Consider the following 13,056-nt stretch of genomic DNA (forward strand, 5'->3'; position numbering starts at 1 on the left):
CCATTTAATAGGCTGGGAAACGCTCATGATTTTTTCAATTGGCACCACTAATTAAAGTTGCTCTAAGCAGCGTGTTGCTCAGAGCATCGCGTTTTGGACCCACTATGTCGCCCACATGCACCCAACTCGATGCAATGTTTTCAGTCTTCCCTATATCTAGTTGGAGGAAATTTCTGCTCATCCAGTACTGGATGTCAGCGAAGCAGTGTGACAAAAGTCCGCTTAATATTGTTTGTCGCCAAACCTGCCAGTGCAGCAATTTTTGGCCCATGGTGATTGCATGCTCCATGTGAATTTCCATCTACATTCCTGTTGCATGCAACTCTGTGCTAATCCACAAAGTCTACATTTGTCTGAATTAAATACGCCTGCAATACATCAGCAGTTGGGTTCAGTTCTGGTACTATAATGATGAACATATGTTTATTTAGGTCTCAGTATTTAGTGATGGGGCACGGTCACTTCATATGGGATAAATTCATGTTGACAACATAGACTGAGTGACATAAATCGTGCCATTCATGTAGAAATGACTTATGAAATATACTGGGTGGCCTGCTGGTGGCACTGTCCAGGGAGAGTATAAATACTTGGGCACGGGCCCAGCTTGCTCAGGGACATTTTGTAAACAGGAACTAGTGAAGGATAACTAGACTTCCATGTTGTGAAACAGTCGATTAAAGCCTTGTTTAATACTCTGACCAAGTGCCTAGTAGTTTTCTTACGTCAATTTAATCGACTGTTTGCTGCTCCATGCTCTGAGTGGTTTTGGGAACAGATGGCTACGACTCAAACGGTAGAAGGGAACCAGAGGTAGTAATCAATCCATCATGGAGGAACTACTCCGACCCGCCCATCTTGACCTGGACCCGAATTCACCTACAACGGCTAAGATATGGAAGCACTGGTATTGTACCTTCAGCAACTTCCTCAGGGTGTGTGGTGAGAATGTTCCTGATAAGTTAGAGATACTTGCCAATTATGTATCCCCTCATGTGTTTGACTATATCGAAGACTGTGTAGACTATGACTCCGCTATCCAAATACTACAGCAACTATATGTTAAGGCCACAAATGAAATTTTTGCTCGGCATCTACTGGCCACATCTCGACAACAACCTGGGGTATCACTTGACGAATTCCTTCAAAAGCTTTGCAGGCTCAGCAAGGATTGTAATCTCCAAGCTGTCTCAGCTGAGCAGTACCAGGAGGAGTTAATTTGTGATTCCTTTATTAACGGAATTGCTTCTCCTTTCATACGCCAGCGTCTGTTGGAGAATAAAACCCTCAAGTTACAAGCTGCCTATGACCAGGCATGTTCTCTGGACTTAGCAAAAAAAATGCAGCTGCCTTTGACCAGGCATGTTCTTTGGACTTAGCAGAAAAAAATGCAGATGCCTATCTTTTACCGCATGCATGGACTGCAACTATCACTTTTGGTGACTCCTTCAATGGGCCTCAGGCGATAGCCCTCACTGATGACTACTCTATCCTAGCCGATGATGACCCTACCCTAGAAGCCCTCACTGATGACGACCCTGCCCTAGCGGCATCTTGGCAATCTGGAAGGAAGTGTTTCTTCTGTGGAGGTGCATTCCACTACAGGAAATGTTGTCCTGCTCGTAACGCAACCTGCGGTCATTGTAGTAAGAAAGGTCACTTTTCTAAGGTATGCCAGTCAAGAGCCTCTGTTAGTAAGAAAGGTCACTTTTCTAAGGTATGCCGGTCACGAGCCCCTGTTAGTTTTGCAGCTGCTATCTATAAAACTGCTCCTCCCCCAAGAGCCACTACTAAGGTTACAGCTGTTATCTATAAAACTACTCCTCCCCCAAGAGCCACTACTAAGGTTACAACTGTCAAGGGTAAAACTACTCCTCCCATCACGGCTGTTTTTCCCCAAAGCCTGTCCCATGCAGCCACAAAGGTTTCGGTAACTGGACACATTTTGAGTCCACTAATCGACTCATGCAGCTCTGACAGCTTCATCAGTGAGCAGGCTGTCAGTAATTTAAAACAGCATATTTACCCCTCGGACAGGGAAATTGCAATGGCTCTGACAAAACTGACCACCAACTCTTCCGGCTTTTGTCTTGTTGACCGTATTCTCAGTGGCCGCACTTATTCCTCCACCCGGCTCGGGGTGCTCAAAAACCTATGCAGTGATGTGCTCCTGGGACAGGATTTCCAGAAACAACACAAAAGACTCACTTTTGAGTTTGGAGGGTCAAAGCCGGAGCTTACTATTTCCAAAGTACCGTTTTGTGCGATTTCGGCGGCTTCACTCGATGAGCCCTCCTTGTTTGCCAATCTTTCCCCCTGATGTAAGCCCATAGTCACTAAATCACGACGTTTCAGCCAAGATGATCTATCCTTTATCAAGGCAGAGATCTCTCGCCTTTTAACTGACGGTATCATTGAGCCATGTTCATCTTCCTGGCCGGCTCAAGTTGTCATTGTTAAAAATCCTCTGAAGCAATACAAGAAATGTTTTTGCATCGATTACTCGCAAACTATTAACCAGTATACCGACCTGGATGCCTACCCACTACCACGCATCGATGACATGGTCAATAACCTTGCCAACTATGAAGTATTTTCAACTTTTGATTTAAAGAACGCATACCATCAAGTACCGTTAAAGGACTCTGACAAAAAGTATACGGCCTTTGAGGCCAATGGTCGGCTTTACCAGTTTTGTCGCCTTCCATTTGGGGTCACCAATGGGATGGCCGTCTTCCAACGGGCAATGGATAGCCTAGTCACACAGGAGAACTTAACGGACACTTTTCCATATCTGGATAATATCACCATTGCTGGTTATGACCAGAAGGAGCATGATGCCAACCTCCAGAAATTTCCTGACATTCTCTGTCGTCACAACTTAACCTTAAATGAGTCCAAATCTGTGAAATCCGTACCATCAGTCAACATCCTTGGCTACTGGGTGGGCAATGGTGTCATCAAACCAGATCCGGAGCGAATTCGTCCGCTTCAGGAGCTCCCTCCTCCTACGAATCTCGGCTCTCTTCGTCGGGCCCTCGGCATGTTCGCCTATTATGCAAAGTGGATACCCCACTTTTCCGACAAGATCCAGCCCCTGCTTCATGCGAAGTTTTGAAGTCAATGGCTACTTCAGCTTTTGACCTCCTCAAGCAACAACTGGAAAAAGCCACGCTTTGTTCCATCGATGAAAATCTCCCTTTCGTGGTCGAGTGCGATGCATCGGATGTGGCAATCTCGGCTACCTTGAATCAAGGTGGTTGACCCGTTGCATTTCTGTCCAGACCTTTGCAGGGTAGCGAGCTCCATTATCCTCCTGTTGAGAAGGAGGCTACGGCTATCATCGAAGCAGTACGTAAATGGAGCCATTTTCTCGCTTGTCGCCATTTCACGCTTATAACCGATCAGCGTTCTGTGGCCTTTATGCTGGATAACCGGAAACGCACTAAGATCAAGAATAACAAAATACAGCTCTGGAGGATGGAATTGGCCGCCTTTGGCTACACCATACATTATCGACCCGGCAAAGAGAATGTGGCCCCGGATACCCTCACGCGTGCATTCTGCTCTTCCATGTCAACTTTGACTCTTGTGGATCTTTATACTGACTTATACCATCCTGGCGTTACCCATATGTTACACTTTGTGTGATCTAAAAATCTCCCATTTTCTACGGAAGACGTGAGAAGAACATGCTCTACTTATAGAATTTCCGCGGAATTAAAACTGCAATTCTTCCATCCGTCGGGTGGCTCGCTCATACACGCTACACAACCTATGCAGCGACTCAGCATTGACTTTAAGGGGCCACTGCCTTCCTCAACACGAAACACCTACTTGCTTACTATGGTGGACAAATATTCACACTTTCCCTTTGCTTTCCCCTGTCCCAATATGGTTACTTCCACAGTGATCAAATGCCTCGATCAGGTCTTTTCCCTTTGCGGTACGGCCAATTTCACTCACTCTGATCGGGATCCTTTCTTCATGTCAAGCGAACTCAAAAGTTATCTTTCCCAATGGGGAATCGCCACAAGTAGAACGACACCATATCATCCTATTGGAAATGGACAGGTTGAGAGATACAACGCTATCATTTAGAACACTGTTCATCTTGCACTGAGGTCACACAAATTGTCAGACCAGCAGTGGGAAACTATGCTCCCTGACGCATTGCAATCCATCAGGTCTCTTCTTCCTACATCCACCAACGCTACTCCTCATGAACGATTCTTCGGGTTCCAGCGTCGCTCCACTCATGGGACGTCCCTACCATCATGGTTGGCAGCTCCTGGCCTCGTGCTGCTCCGAAGATTCATCCGATCCTCTAAGAGTCATCCCCTCATTGATGAAGTGGAACTAACGGATGTCAATCGCACGTACGCATACGTGCGGTACCCTGATGGCCGGGAATCCGCAGTGTCACTTCGGGATCTGGCTCCCTGCCCAACCGGTCCCACGGACCCAATCGATGGTGGGACCCGTATCAATGACGCCGATACCCTGCGCTCCTCTGAGGATGATGCCCTACCCGGGACGTCAAGGGATCTGCCAGCTATTCCGCCGGATCAACCCGGGGGACAGAGCGCTCCCGCGGGTGGCCACCCGAAGCCAGGACGCCGGTCAGACACTGACTACTGGGCAGGGTGAAGCCAGCTCTGCGCCTGTGGGGGCCCGCACCCGGAGCCACGATCTCCCCAATCCCCCTCAGGTCGATCAAGGCGACATGGACTCTGCCAGCCCACTGGTATGAACTAAGCGACCCAGGGATGAAAACACGGTCCGAGGAGACGTGCCTTCCGGCCACCAACAGATATCCAAACGCATCTGGAGCCATGATCTCCCCAGTCCCCCTCAGGTCGATCAAAGCGACACGGACTGTGCCAGCCTGCTGGTACGAACTAAGCGACCCAGGGACCAAAACACGGTCCAAGGAGATGTACCTTCTGGCCACCGATGGAGATCCAAACGACTGCGTCTATTCTTAGTCCGACTAATTCAGTAGAAAGAAGCAGCCGGACTTCCAATCTTTCAGGCGGGAAGAATGACATAAATCATGCCATTCATGTAGAAATGACTTATGAAATATACTGGGTGGCCTGCTGGTGGCACTGTCCAGGGAGAGTATAAATACTCGGGCACGGGCCCAGCTTGCTCAGGGACGTTTTGTAAACAGGAACTAGTGAAGGATAACTAGACTTCCATGTTGTGAAACAGTCGATTAAAGCCTTGTTTAATACTCTGACCAAGTGCCTAGTAGTTTTCTTACATCACTGAGCATAAGTTGCAGAACATTGGTTCTCGGTTTATTCCTGCACAAGGTGGTAACAGGCAGCCATAGATGACTACAGTGATCCTGAACTATGTGGCCTTTATGACTAGTGAGCTAAAATGCTTTATTGCAAGGGGGATGGAGTATAAAAATAGGGAAGTCTTGTTATAACTGTACAGGGCGTTGGTGAGACCACACCTGGAGTGGGCTCCTTATTTAAGGAGGGATATACTTGCATTGGAGGCAGTTCAGAGAGGGTTCACTAGGTTGATTCCTGAGATGAAAGGGTTGTCTTATGAGGAAAGGTTGAGCAGGTTGGGCCTATATATACTCATTGGAGTTTAGAAGAGTGAGAGGTGATCTTATTGAAACATATAAGATTCTGAGGGGGCTTGACAGGGTAGATGCTGAGAGGATGTTTCCCCTCGTGGGGGAATCTAGAACTAGGGGACATAGTTTCAGGATAAGGAATCGCCCATTTAAGATGAAGATGAGGAGGAATTTCTTCTCTCAGAGGGTCGTGAATCTTTGGAATTCTCTACCCCAGAGAGCTGTGAAGGCTGAGTCAGTGAATATATTCAAGGCGGAGATAGACAGATATTTCAGCTACAGGGGAGTCAAGGGTTATGGGGAACAGGCAGGAAAGTGGAGTTGAGGCCAAGATCAGATCAGCCATGATCTTATTGAGTGGTGGAGCAGGCTCGAGGGGCCAAAGGGCCTACTCCTGCTCCTATTTGTTATGTCCTTATGCAGGTTCCAATGGTTGGGGTACTCGTGTAATAATGATACTAGATTGCTAGACTCAACCAGGAGACTCAAGTTCAAAACCAAAGTTTCAACTGAATGCCATTTTCTCCCCTGCTTTTCTGAAGGCACAGACTCTGGTTGAGGTACAGTTCCACAAATACCAGCAGCCCTGCAGTATCCATTCTTCATGTGTAAGCTGAGACAGTGAGCGTCAGAAGGTTATTCTGTTACAGATGGTGTAACAGCCAACCTGTCTTCATCTAACATCCACAGGTGCACTTTCCAGCAGCAGCCACTGGATAACCATTAGGTGCAGGGATCCTGCCTGATTATCTCCTCCTCAGCCTTGGTGCTGAAGCCAATTGTAACACCCCAACTGATATTCCAGGTTTAGATCAATCAACTCAACATACCAGACCATTGGGAATAGGACCCAAACAGAGGTCAGATAGAGTCACAGAGGCAGAGAGCCAGCAGCAGGTTTGTTCTGCGGCTGAGAACACGGCGTGGAATAGGAAAAGTAAAAGGGTTACGAAAATAAATAAATAAAATGTGGTCTTTATTCGTATATGTGAACATAAATGATGGGAGGACGGTTTATTGTTCCATTATTACTTACTTATACTGCAAAGGAAGCATGGTAGGTATGTTTAAAGGAAAGGAAGACAATTTATTTCCAACAATTTTAAGTGGAAAAGATTTTGTTTGGAATGTATTCACAATCTTTAAATGACAAGACTGAGAAATAACCCGCAATTACTCCACCTGCGGATAATGTTCGAACTCTGTAATACCTACGGTTTTCTTATAGGATAGAGGGGTCAGTTATCCCTTGCACTAGGACTTCGGGAACGTGATGTATTGGGGGAACTCAGCACAAGACCCATTTCCAAAACGGATTTGAAATAAACTGGTATTGTAGAGTAATGTAATAAAGTGGGAAGATCGGGACCTCCAGACGCAGATGATGTTTCCTTTTTTATGCACGAACATGGACTCTCTGCTGCCTGTCTTTTCTTTCATAGCATTCATGTCTACAACCTTAATATTCATGTTTGGCAAAATATTATCATTATCTCGGGGAAGTACATAGAGATCGCTCCTAATTAAAAATGTGCTGCATTTAGAAAGTCTAAACCTCAAATAATCTGCGGAAAGATTGCGGGATGTGATTTTCACAACTGGCACAAGGCGCAATCTGTGTTTTGTTCGATTTATTTAAATTAAATGGACATTAAGGTAAAGAACATTTATGATTTCACTCAATTTTTAAATTAATACGGATGACAGAAAAACGTCAAACTCATGCATACTGAAAAACAAAGTTGCTAAAAGTTCCTTTCGGTAATCTGAAATCTACCGCAAGCGTGAAAATATTTTCTTTTTCACGATGGTCCGACAATATTGAACACAACCGCAAAACAGAAGTACTTGCTTCCTCCAAAAATCGATTGGAATTTTCTTCAAGGATTTTCCAGATGCAATAGTGAAGTGTATGTGATTTAGATGCAGGAGATGGAAGACACTCCAAGGGCTGCAAAAGGCAGGCACAGCGGGAGAGAGTCACCTCTCTGAAATAAATCAACCGGGCAGTGTGGCTCAAAGCTGGGTCATCACACCAATTCCCAATCCCACAAACCGCCCTGAGATATAACGGAGTGAAGCGTTTTGCAATCACAGGCCGCACTTCGAGCAATGGTTACTGCAGGAGAGTAAGTGAGCCGTTCAGACTGCAGCCCCCAGTTGCAAACTTAGTTTCCAAAGATATGCTGAGTGGAGAGGCACTTTTCGAGTGTGAGGACTGTTTTTATGTCTTAATACAATCTTTTGGGAGTATTTATAAGAATAGTAATTACGATAACAATTGTTCTAAGTAAAAGTGGAAGGGGTGGAACCGCATTAGACATTCGCCTCAGAATGACAGCTTGACGGAATGCATTATAGAAATGTTGATTATAGCCTTACACTCCCCCCAGCCCTGCCCCCTGAATTTGCAATGCTAATATCGCAAACTGGAAAGGCGATAATTAGGAGAGGGAGCTCCTGTCGTCACCCAGTGCTGTCCTTCCCTAGGGTAGTGCGTGAGTGCAGCGGTCTCCAAGTGACAAGTGTCTCACACGCTCGGCTGTCCAGCTCTCCCCACAATTTGATGGCCGCGAGAAGGAGTGAAGAAAGTAGCAACACACAAAAGAAAGAGACATATAGAGTTAGCGTGACAGAGATTGAGACAGGGAGATAGACAAACAGTGATAGAGACACACAGAGAGATAGAGACACACACAGATAGAGAGACAGATAGAGAGTGACATACAGACACAGTGATAGAGAGATAGAGACCCACAGAGAGATAGACACACAGATAGAGACAGATAGAGTGACAGAGACGCACAGCGATAGAGAGATAGAGACCCAGAGAGCTAGAGACACACACAGATAGACAGATAGAGTGACACAGAGACACAGTGATAGAGATAGAGAGAAACACACACAGATAGAGACTGATAGAGAGTGACACAAAGACAGAAAAAGTCACACAGAGATAGCGAGACACAGAGAGTTAAGGAGAGAGAGAGAGATAAAGTGAAGAAAAAAAGGGGAAAGGACAGAGTCCACCTCCGACCTATGGGAGCGCCCGAAGGAAGGCAGGAGGCAGCAGAGCGGCATCAGTCAGTATCTGGTGACCGGCGCTGGGACATCAGCAGCCGCCGCGGGACCCGGGCTTGTCCAGCGCCGCGCTCGCCGCCCTCTCCCACAGCCGCTTCCTGTTTGCCTTCTCACCCAAAGCAGCCCCCCTGTCGCCATCTTCCGCCTCACCGAGCAGCCGGAGAGTGCGGCCCCCAAAGTTCTGAGGGAGAGAGGAGAGGAGAGGAGCCCTAGGGGCGAGCGCTTGCCGCGGACGGGCTCGGCGCTGTCACCCGGACAGGCTGATGAACGCGGCTCCAGTGATCCGCTCGCCGAGTCCCTGCTCGCCCCCGTCCCCGGGAGCGCAGCGGCTCTCCGGCCAGGGCATCCCCTTCCACATCCAGATCGGCCTGAGCAGAGAGCCCGTCATCCTCGACTGCAGCGACTTCTCCCTCGCACATGTCCGGGAAATGGCCTGCTCCATCGTGGACCAAAAGGTAACCCGAGCACGAACTTGGCGCGGTTACCGGGAGACAGACAGACTGTTGCTCACTTTAATGCGGTCGAAACGGAACAGCTCAGGTCGGCGGCTGTCACCGCGAAAGGAGCGGCGGGCTGGGAAAGGGCTGGCGGTGTGGGAGACTTCACTTTTAAGCTAACATTGTTTAAAAACAAATCTTCCTCTGTTTGAGGTGTTTGAAAATGTCAGCTTGCGGTGTAGTTTGCTGTGTGAGTATTATTGTTATCAGAGTTGAGGTGCGGAGCATGTGTGCTGTCGGTGTGTTGAGCCTTAAACTCTGGGCAGCGGCCAAGGGAGGGGGAGGGGTGTCAGTCTTCAGTCGCCCAGGCAACCCAGTCTCCGGCCACTTGCGAAGGTCCGGCCGCCCGCCCGCAGCCGGCGATGGGCGCGGGTCACCCGCCAGATGTCCGCGCTCCGCTCGGCTCGGCGTTTACACAAGCTTCACAGAAAGTTCCACTCGAGCTGTGGCGAGGGCATCAATAGTTGCTTGTGCTTTTTGAAGAGTTGAGCAAGCAGTACAGTCATTTATGTATTCGAATCTCTCAATCATCACTCGTCCCTGCTGGACAGTTTACCGTGTTTGCAACTTTGAAAATTCCAAAATGAAATGCAAAATAAGACATCATTTATAAAAGGAAAGTTGTTACTCTCAGTTTTTAGCGAACTGGACCTTTTGAGTCCAACCGTTCAGTGAAGCTGCACTTGTAATTTTGCGAAACTGATACAAATGAGATCCAGAAATGCGGCGAGACCTCTTTCGGAAACTAAGCGGCCTCTGCACTGGGGAAAGGTAATACGAGACAGTTCAGACAGCTCATGTAACCATATGGAAAACGTGTTTTTACATAAACTAAACTTAAATGTTCGTGTTTAAAAACTTTGACTTTCCACACAAAGTTTGTTTTCCTCCTTTTCTTAACCGCCTAGAACGTTAACCCCCAAAAAGCCGAAGTTAGTGTCTACAATGTTATTTCAATACATGTGCATGTTGCCTGGCAACAGTCACGCGTATCAAAAAATTTGACTTGAAGCAATCGGGCACTTTCTGCTTGTCAAGGTGTAAAATGACACATGACCCCGGCCTGCAATATGTACTAATTGCAGCGCCTTCAGGCTAAAGGGTGGGCAGGCACTACAATATGTGGAAACTATGATAATTGAATAACTCAAACTGTTACACTTAATTATATTTTACAAGCTACAAGAGCTAAAAGAACAATGAGTAAAAGTAGTTCTGAGATTTGATTAGCAAAACTTGAGAGATAGTGATCTTAGGGGGAGAGAAAGATCATTAAAAAACCTGGCCAGTAATATCCTGCAGACTAAACATCGACTTCAGATACAATGTTTAAATGAGCTCCATATACAATGGTGAATGTTTAAAATATGGCGTACTTTAAGTAACCAAATATTCAGGTGCATGACTAAAGCCTACCACCATCAGCAACTTGTGGGTTATCATCTTCCTGTCATGCTGAATGATTGAATTACACATTTCAGCTAATATCTATTGTTCAACCAACAAATGAAACAAGCTGTACTTTGGAGTTTCATCACAGTACAGACACTGAGTTGTTATAGAAAAAGATTTCAACGGCAAAATCAAATGTGCCATTATGCTGTTTAAACAAATTATGTAAAAATACTACATGTAGTTGTTAAAAAAACACAAATAAACTGCACTACTTTTCAAAACTTGTGAGAAAGATGAAGTGCATCAAAATTTGATCATGATGTATGGTTGCATTGAACCGGGAATGATGTGCAGTGTCAGGAAAGAGAGTAACACAACAGCTAAAAGTGAAGAATTGACAGGTAGCTTGTTTTGTGAGCTTTGATAGCATTCAGTTCTTCTGCAGCCTTGCATTACAATGAAACATTGTGGGAGCACAATTGAAATTAGTTATCAGTTTTATTCAGCTGCTTGCATGCAAGAACAGTTGTAAAGGCATTATTGTGAAAACAAAAATACACATTTAAAGTGGTCAGTCAGCACTGGAGTAACATGACTAATCTGTATTTCACATTTTTTTGTTTCTGTAGGTAATGTTGAAATCCACAATATAGAATGTTAGAAAATAGCATCCTCAACTAATATTAAGGCTCCACATTTTTCAGTTTTTAATGAAAAATTACTGCTTCTCCAAGGCTATTTGTTATTTTTCTGACTTTCACCTGGTTTTTCACTTTTTGGCTTCTCTTTCAATTAAAAGCACATTCTGCTTTGGTTTCCCTCCAAAATCACCCTTTCTCATCCTGCCCTGTAATCCAATTACTGTATTAAGGCATCCTAGAGTAATACCTTTTACACATAGAGAGAGCACACTGAGAATGAGTACTGATGACACGCACACATGTTCTTTCAACAGAGTAAGAATTTTACCCCTCTGATTTTTACCTATGTTTGAAATATCCAAAATAACTTCTGGAAAATTCCCAGGAAACCTTGACAAATAAAAAATGGAAAACTCAAGAGGTATTTTGCAAAACTGTTGGTCTGTGGAGATTTTACATCAAGTTTTGTATCTATAGTGGATAAAGTTCATATAGACTGTAAACTCATAAATAAATCATGCCGCTTCACCCGAGGTACTACCCTCAGGAACTCAACATTATTTGTACAAACGCAATTCAGTAAGGAAGTGATTGAAAAATCACTTCTCCTGAAAATGTACCACAGGCAAGTATGTAAATACTATCATTTCTGATAGAGGTGCTACCATTGGGGGAGAGGGCAGCAGGGCAATTCCTGGATTTGGGGGAGTGGAAGAAAGAAGGCCTTAACCCACATCAAACAATGTGAGAGGAGAAAAGAGAAAGACATATCTCGCTGATCTGCTTCATTGTTGTTTCTATGCTCCTGTATGATACAGGAGTTTTTTTATCAATCAAAGGTAGGAGAGACAGAAGACATTAGCATTATGGTCCTTACAGTTATAGGTAATATTGCATTCTACTGGATACAAGTTATTATTTTTTCACCATTCTACCCTCATCCTAATGCATTGCTAATATGTCAAGTAACCATCCTTCATACATAAACCCAGACACCAAGCATCCAGCCGGCCATTCAGCAAATGGGATGGGGGAGAAGAGGAAGAATCACAGGTCAGTTCAATTATGGGCTCACCCAACTTCCATAAACATGAATTTTCCACTGTGAATCACTGGCTACTGATCACGAGCAGGAACCCCCTTCCTAGCCCAGAGTCTCTGAGGACAATTGCAATCTTTCCACTGCCCCAGCTGAGAACTTGGTATTTATGTATAGAAATTTTTAATATTGCCATTCTAAAATAATAAAGGCAAGTTGTAGTGGTTTTGACAATTTACCTCCTACTTAAGGAAAAATGTAAATTGTACGTCATTGGATATGGTTGGATTCGAAGGAGTCTTAGCTAAAAACTTTTCACTTATTAATAAATGATCAGATGGAACAAGAGCAAGTACCTGATTTTTATTTTTGGAATTATTATTCCTGGGCCCTGAGTGATATCTAAGAATGTGGAGTAAGCTTGCTACTGTTTATCAAATTATAGTAGTTTCCCAAGTGGTCATATTTACCAATGGCTCAATTTTTTAATGAGCTCTTACTAGCCTTTTGTAACATTTATTACTCATGATTTCTACCCACGTCAACACAAGATAGTCACTTTTTAAATTTTCTTGTTATATAAGTTAGATAGGTAATCTTAACTGTATGTTTAATGAACAATATAATAGGCCATGTAAAATATCAGTAGCAGTCACTACAAAAAAGACGACTCTTGTACTGGGTTTATATGACAAATGGCTCATTTTAACTCTGAGAGAAACCTTTATAATGGGGTGAAGTGCAGATATGGTCACTTTGTTGCTTTTATTGTTACTTTAAAGGTTGACAAGCAAAACTATA

General features: G+C 44.8%; 1 protein-coding gene across 1 annotated transcript in view; it reads left to right on the plus strand.

Annotated features, from left to right (window-relative positions):
• Nucleotides 1-8,585: 8,585 nt before the first annotated feature.
• The window catches only part of prkd1 (protein kinase D1), a 576,249-nt gene continuing 571,778 nt past the window's right edge, over nucleotides 8,586-13,056 (plus strand). The window contains exon 1 of the mRNA XM_086003420.1: nucleotides 8,586-9,138. Coding sequence (XP_085859546.1) covers nucleotides 8,947-9,138 — 192 coding nt within the window. The 5' untranslated portion in view covers nucleotides 8,586-8,946. The remainder of the gene's footprint in view (nucleotides 9,139-13,056) is intronic.

This window comes from Somniosus microcephalus, chromosome 12 (assembly GCF_052327205.1).
Source record: "Somniosus microcephalus isolate GS21.2 chromosome 12, FLI_Smic_1.0, whole genome shotgun sequence".
NCBI classification, from domain to species: domain Eukaryota; kingdom Metazoa; phylum Chordata; class Chondrichthyes; order Squaliformes; family Somniosidae; genus Somniosus; species Somniosus microcephalus.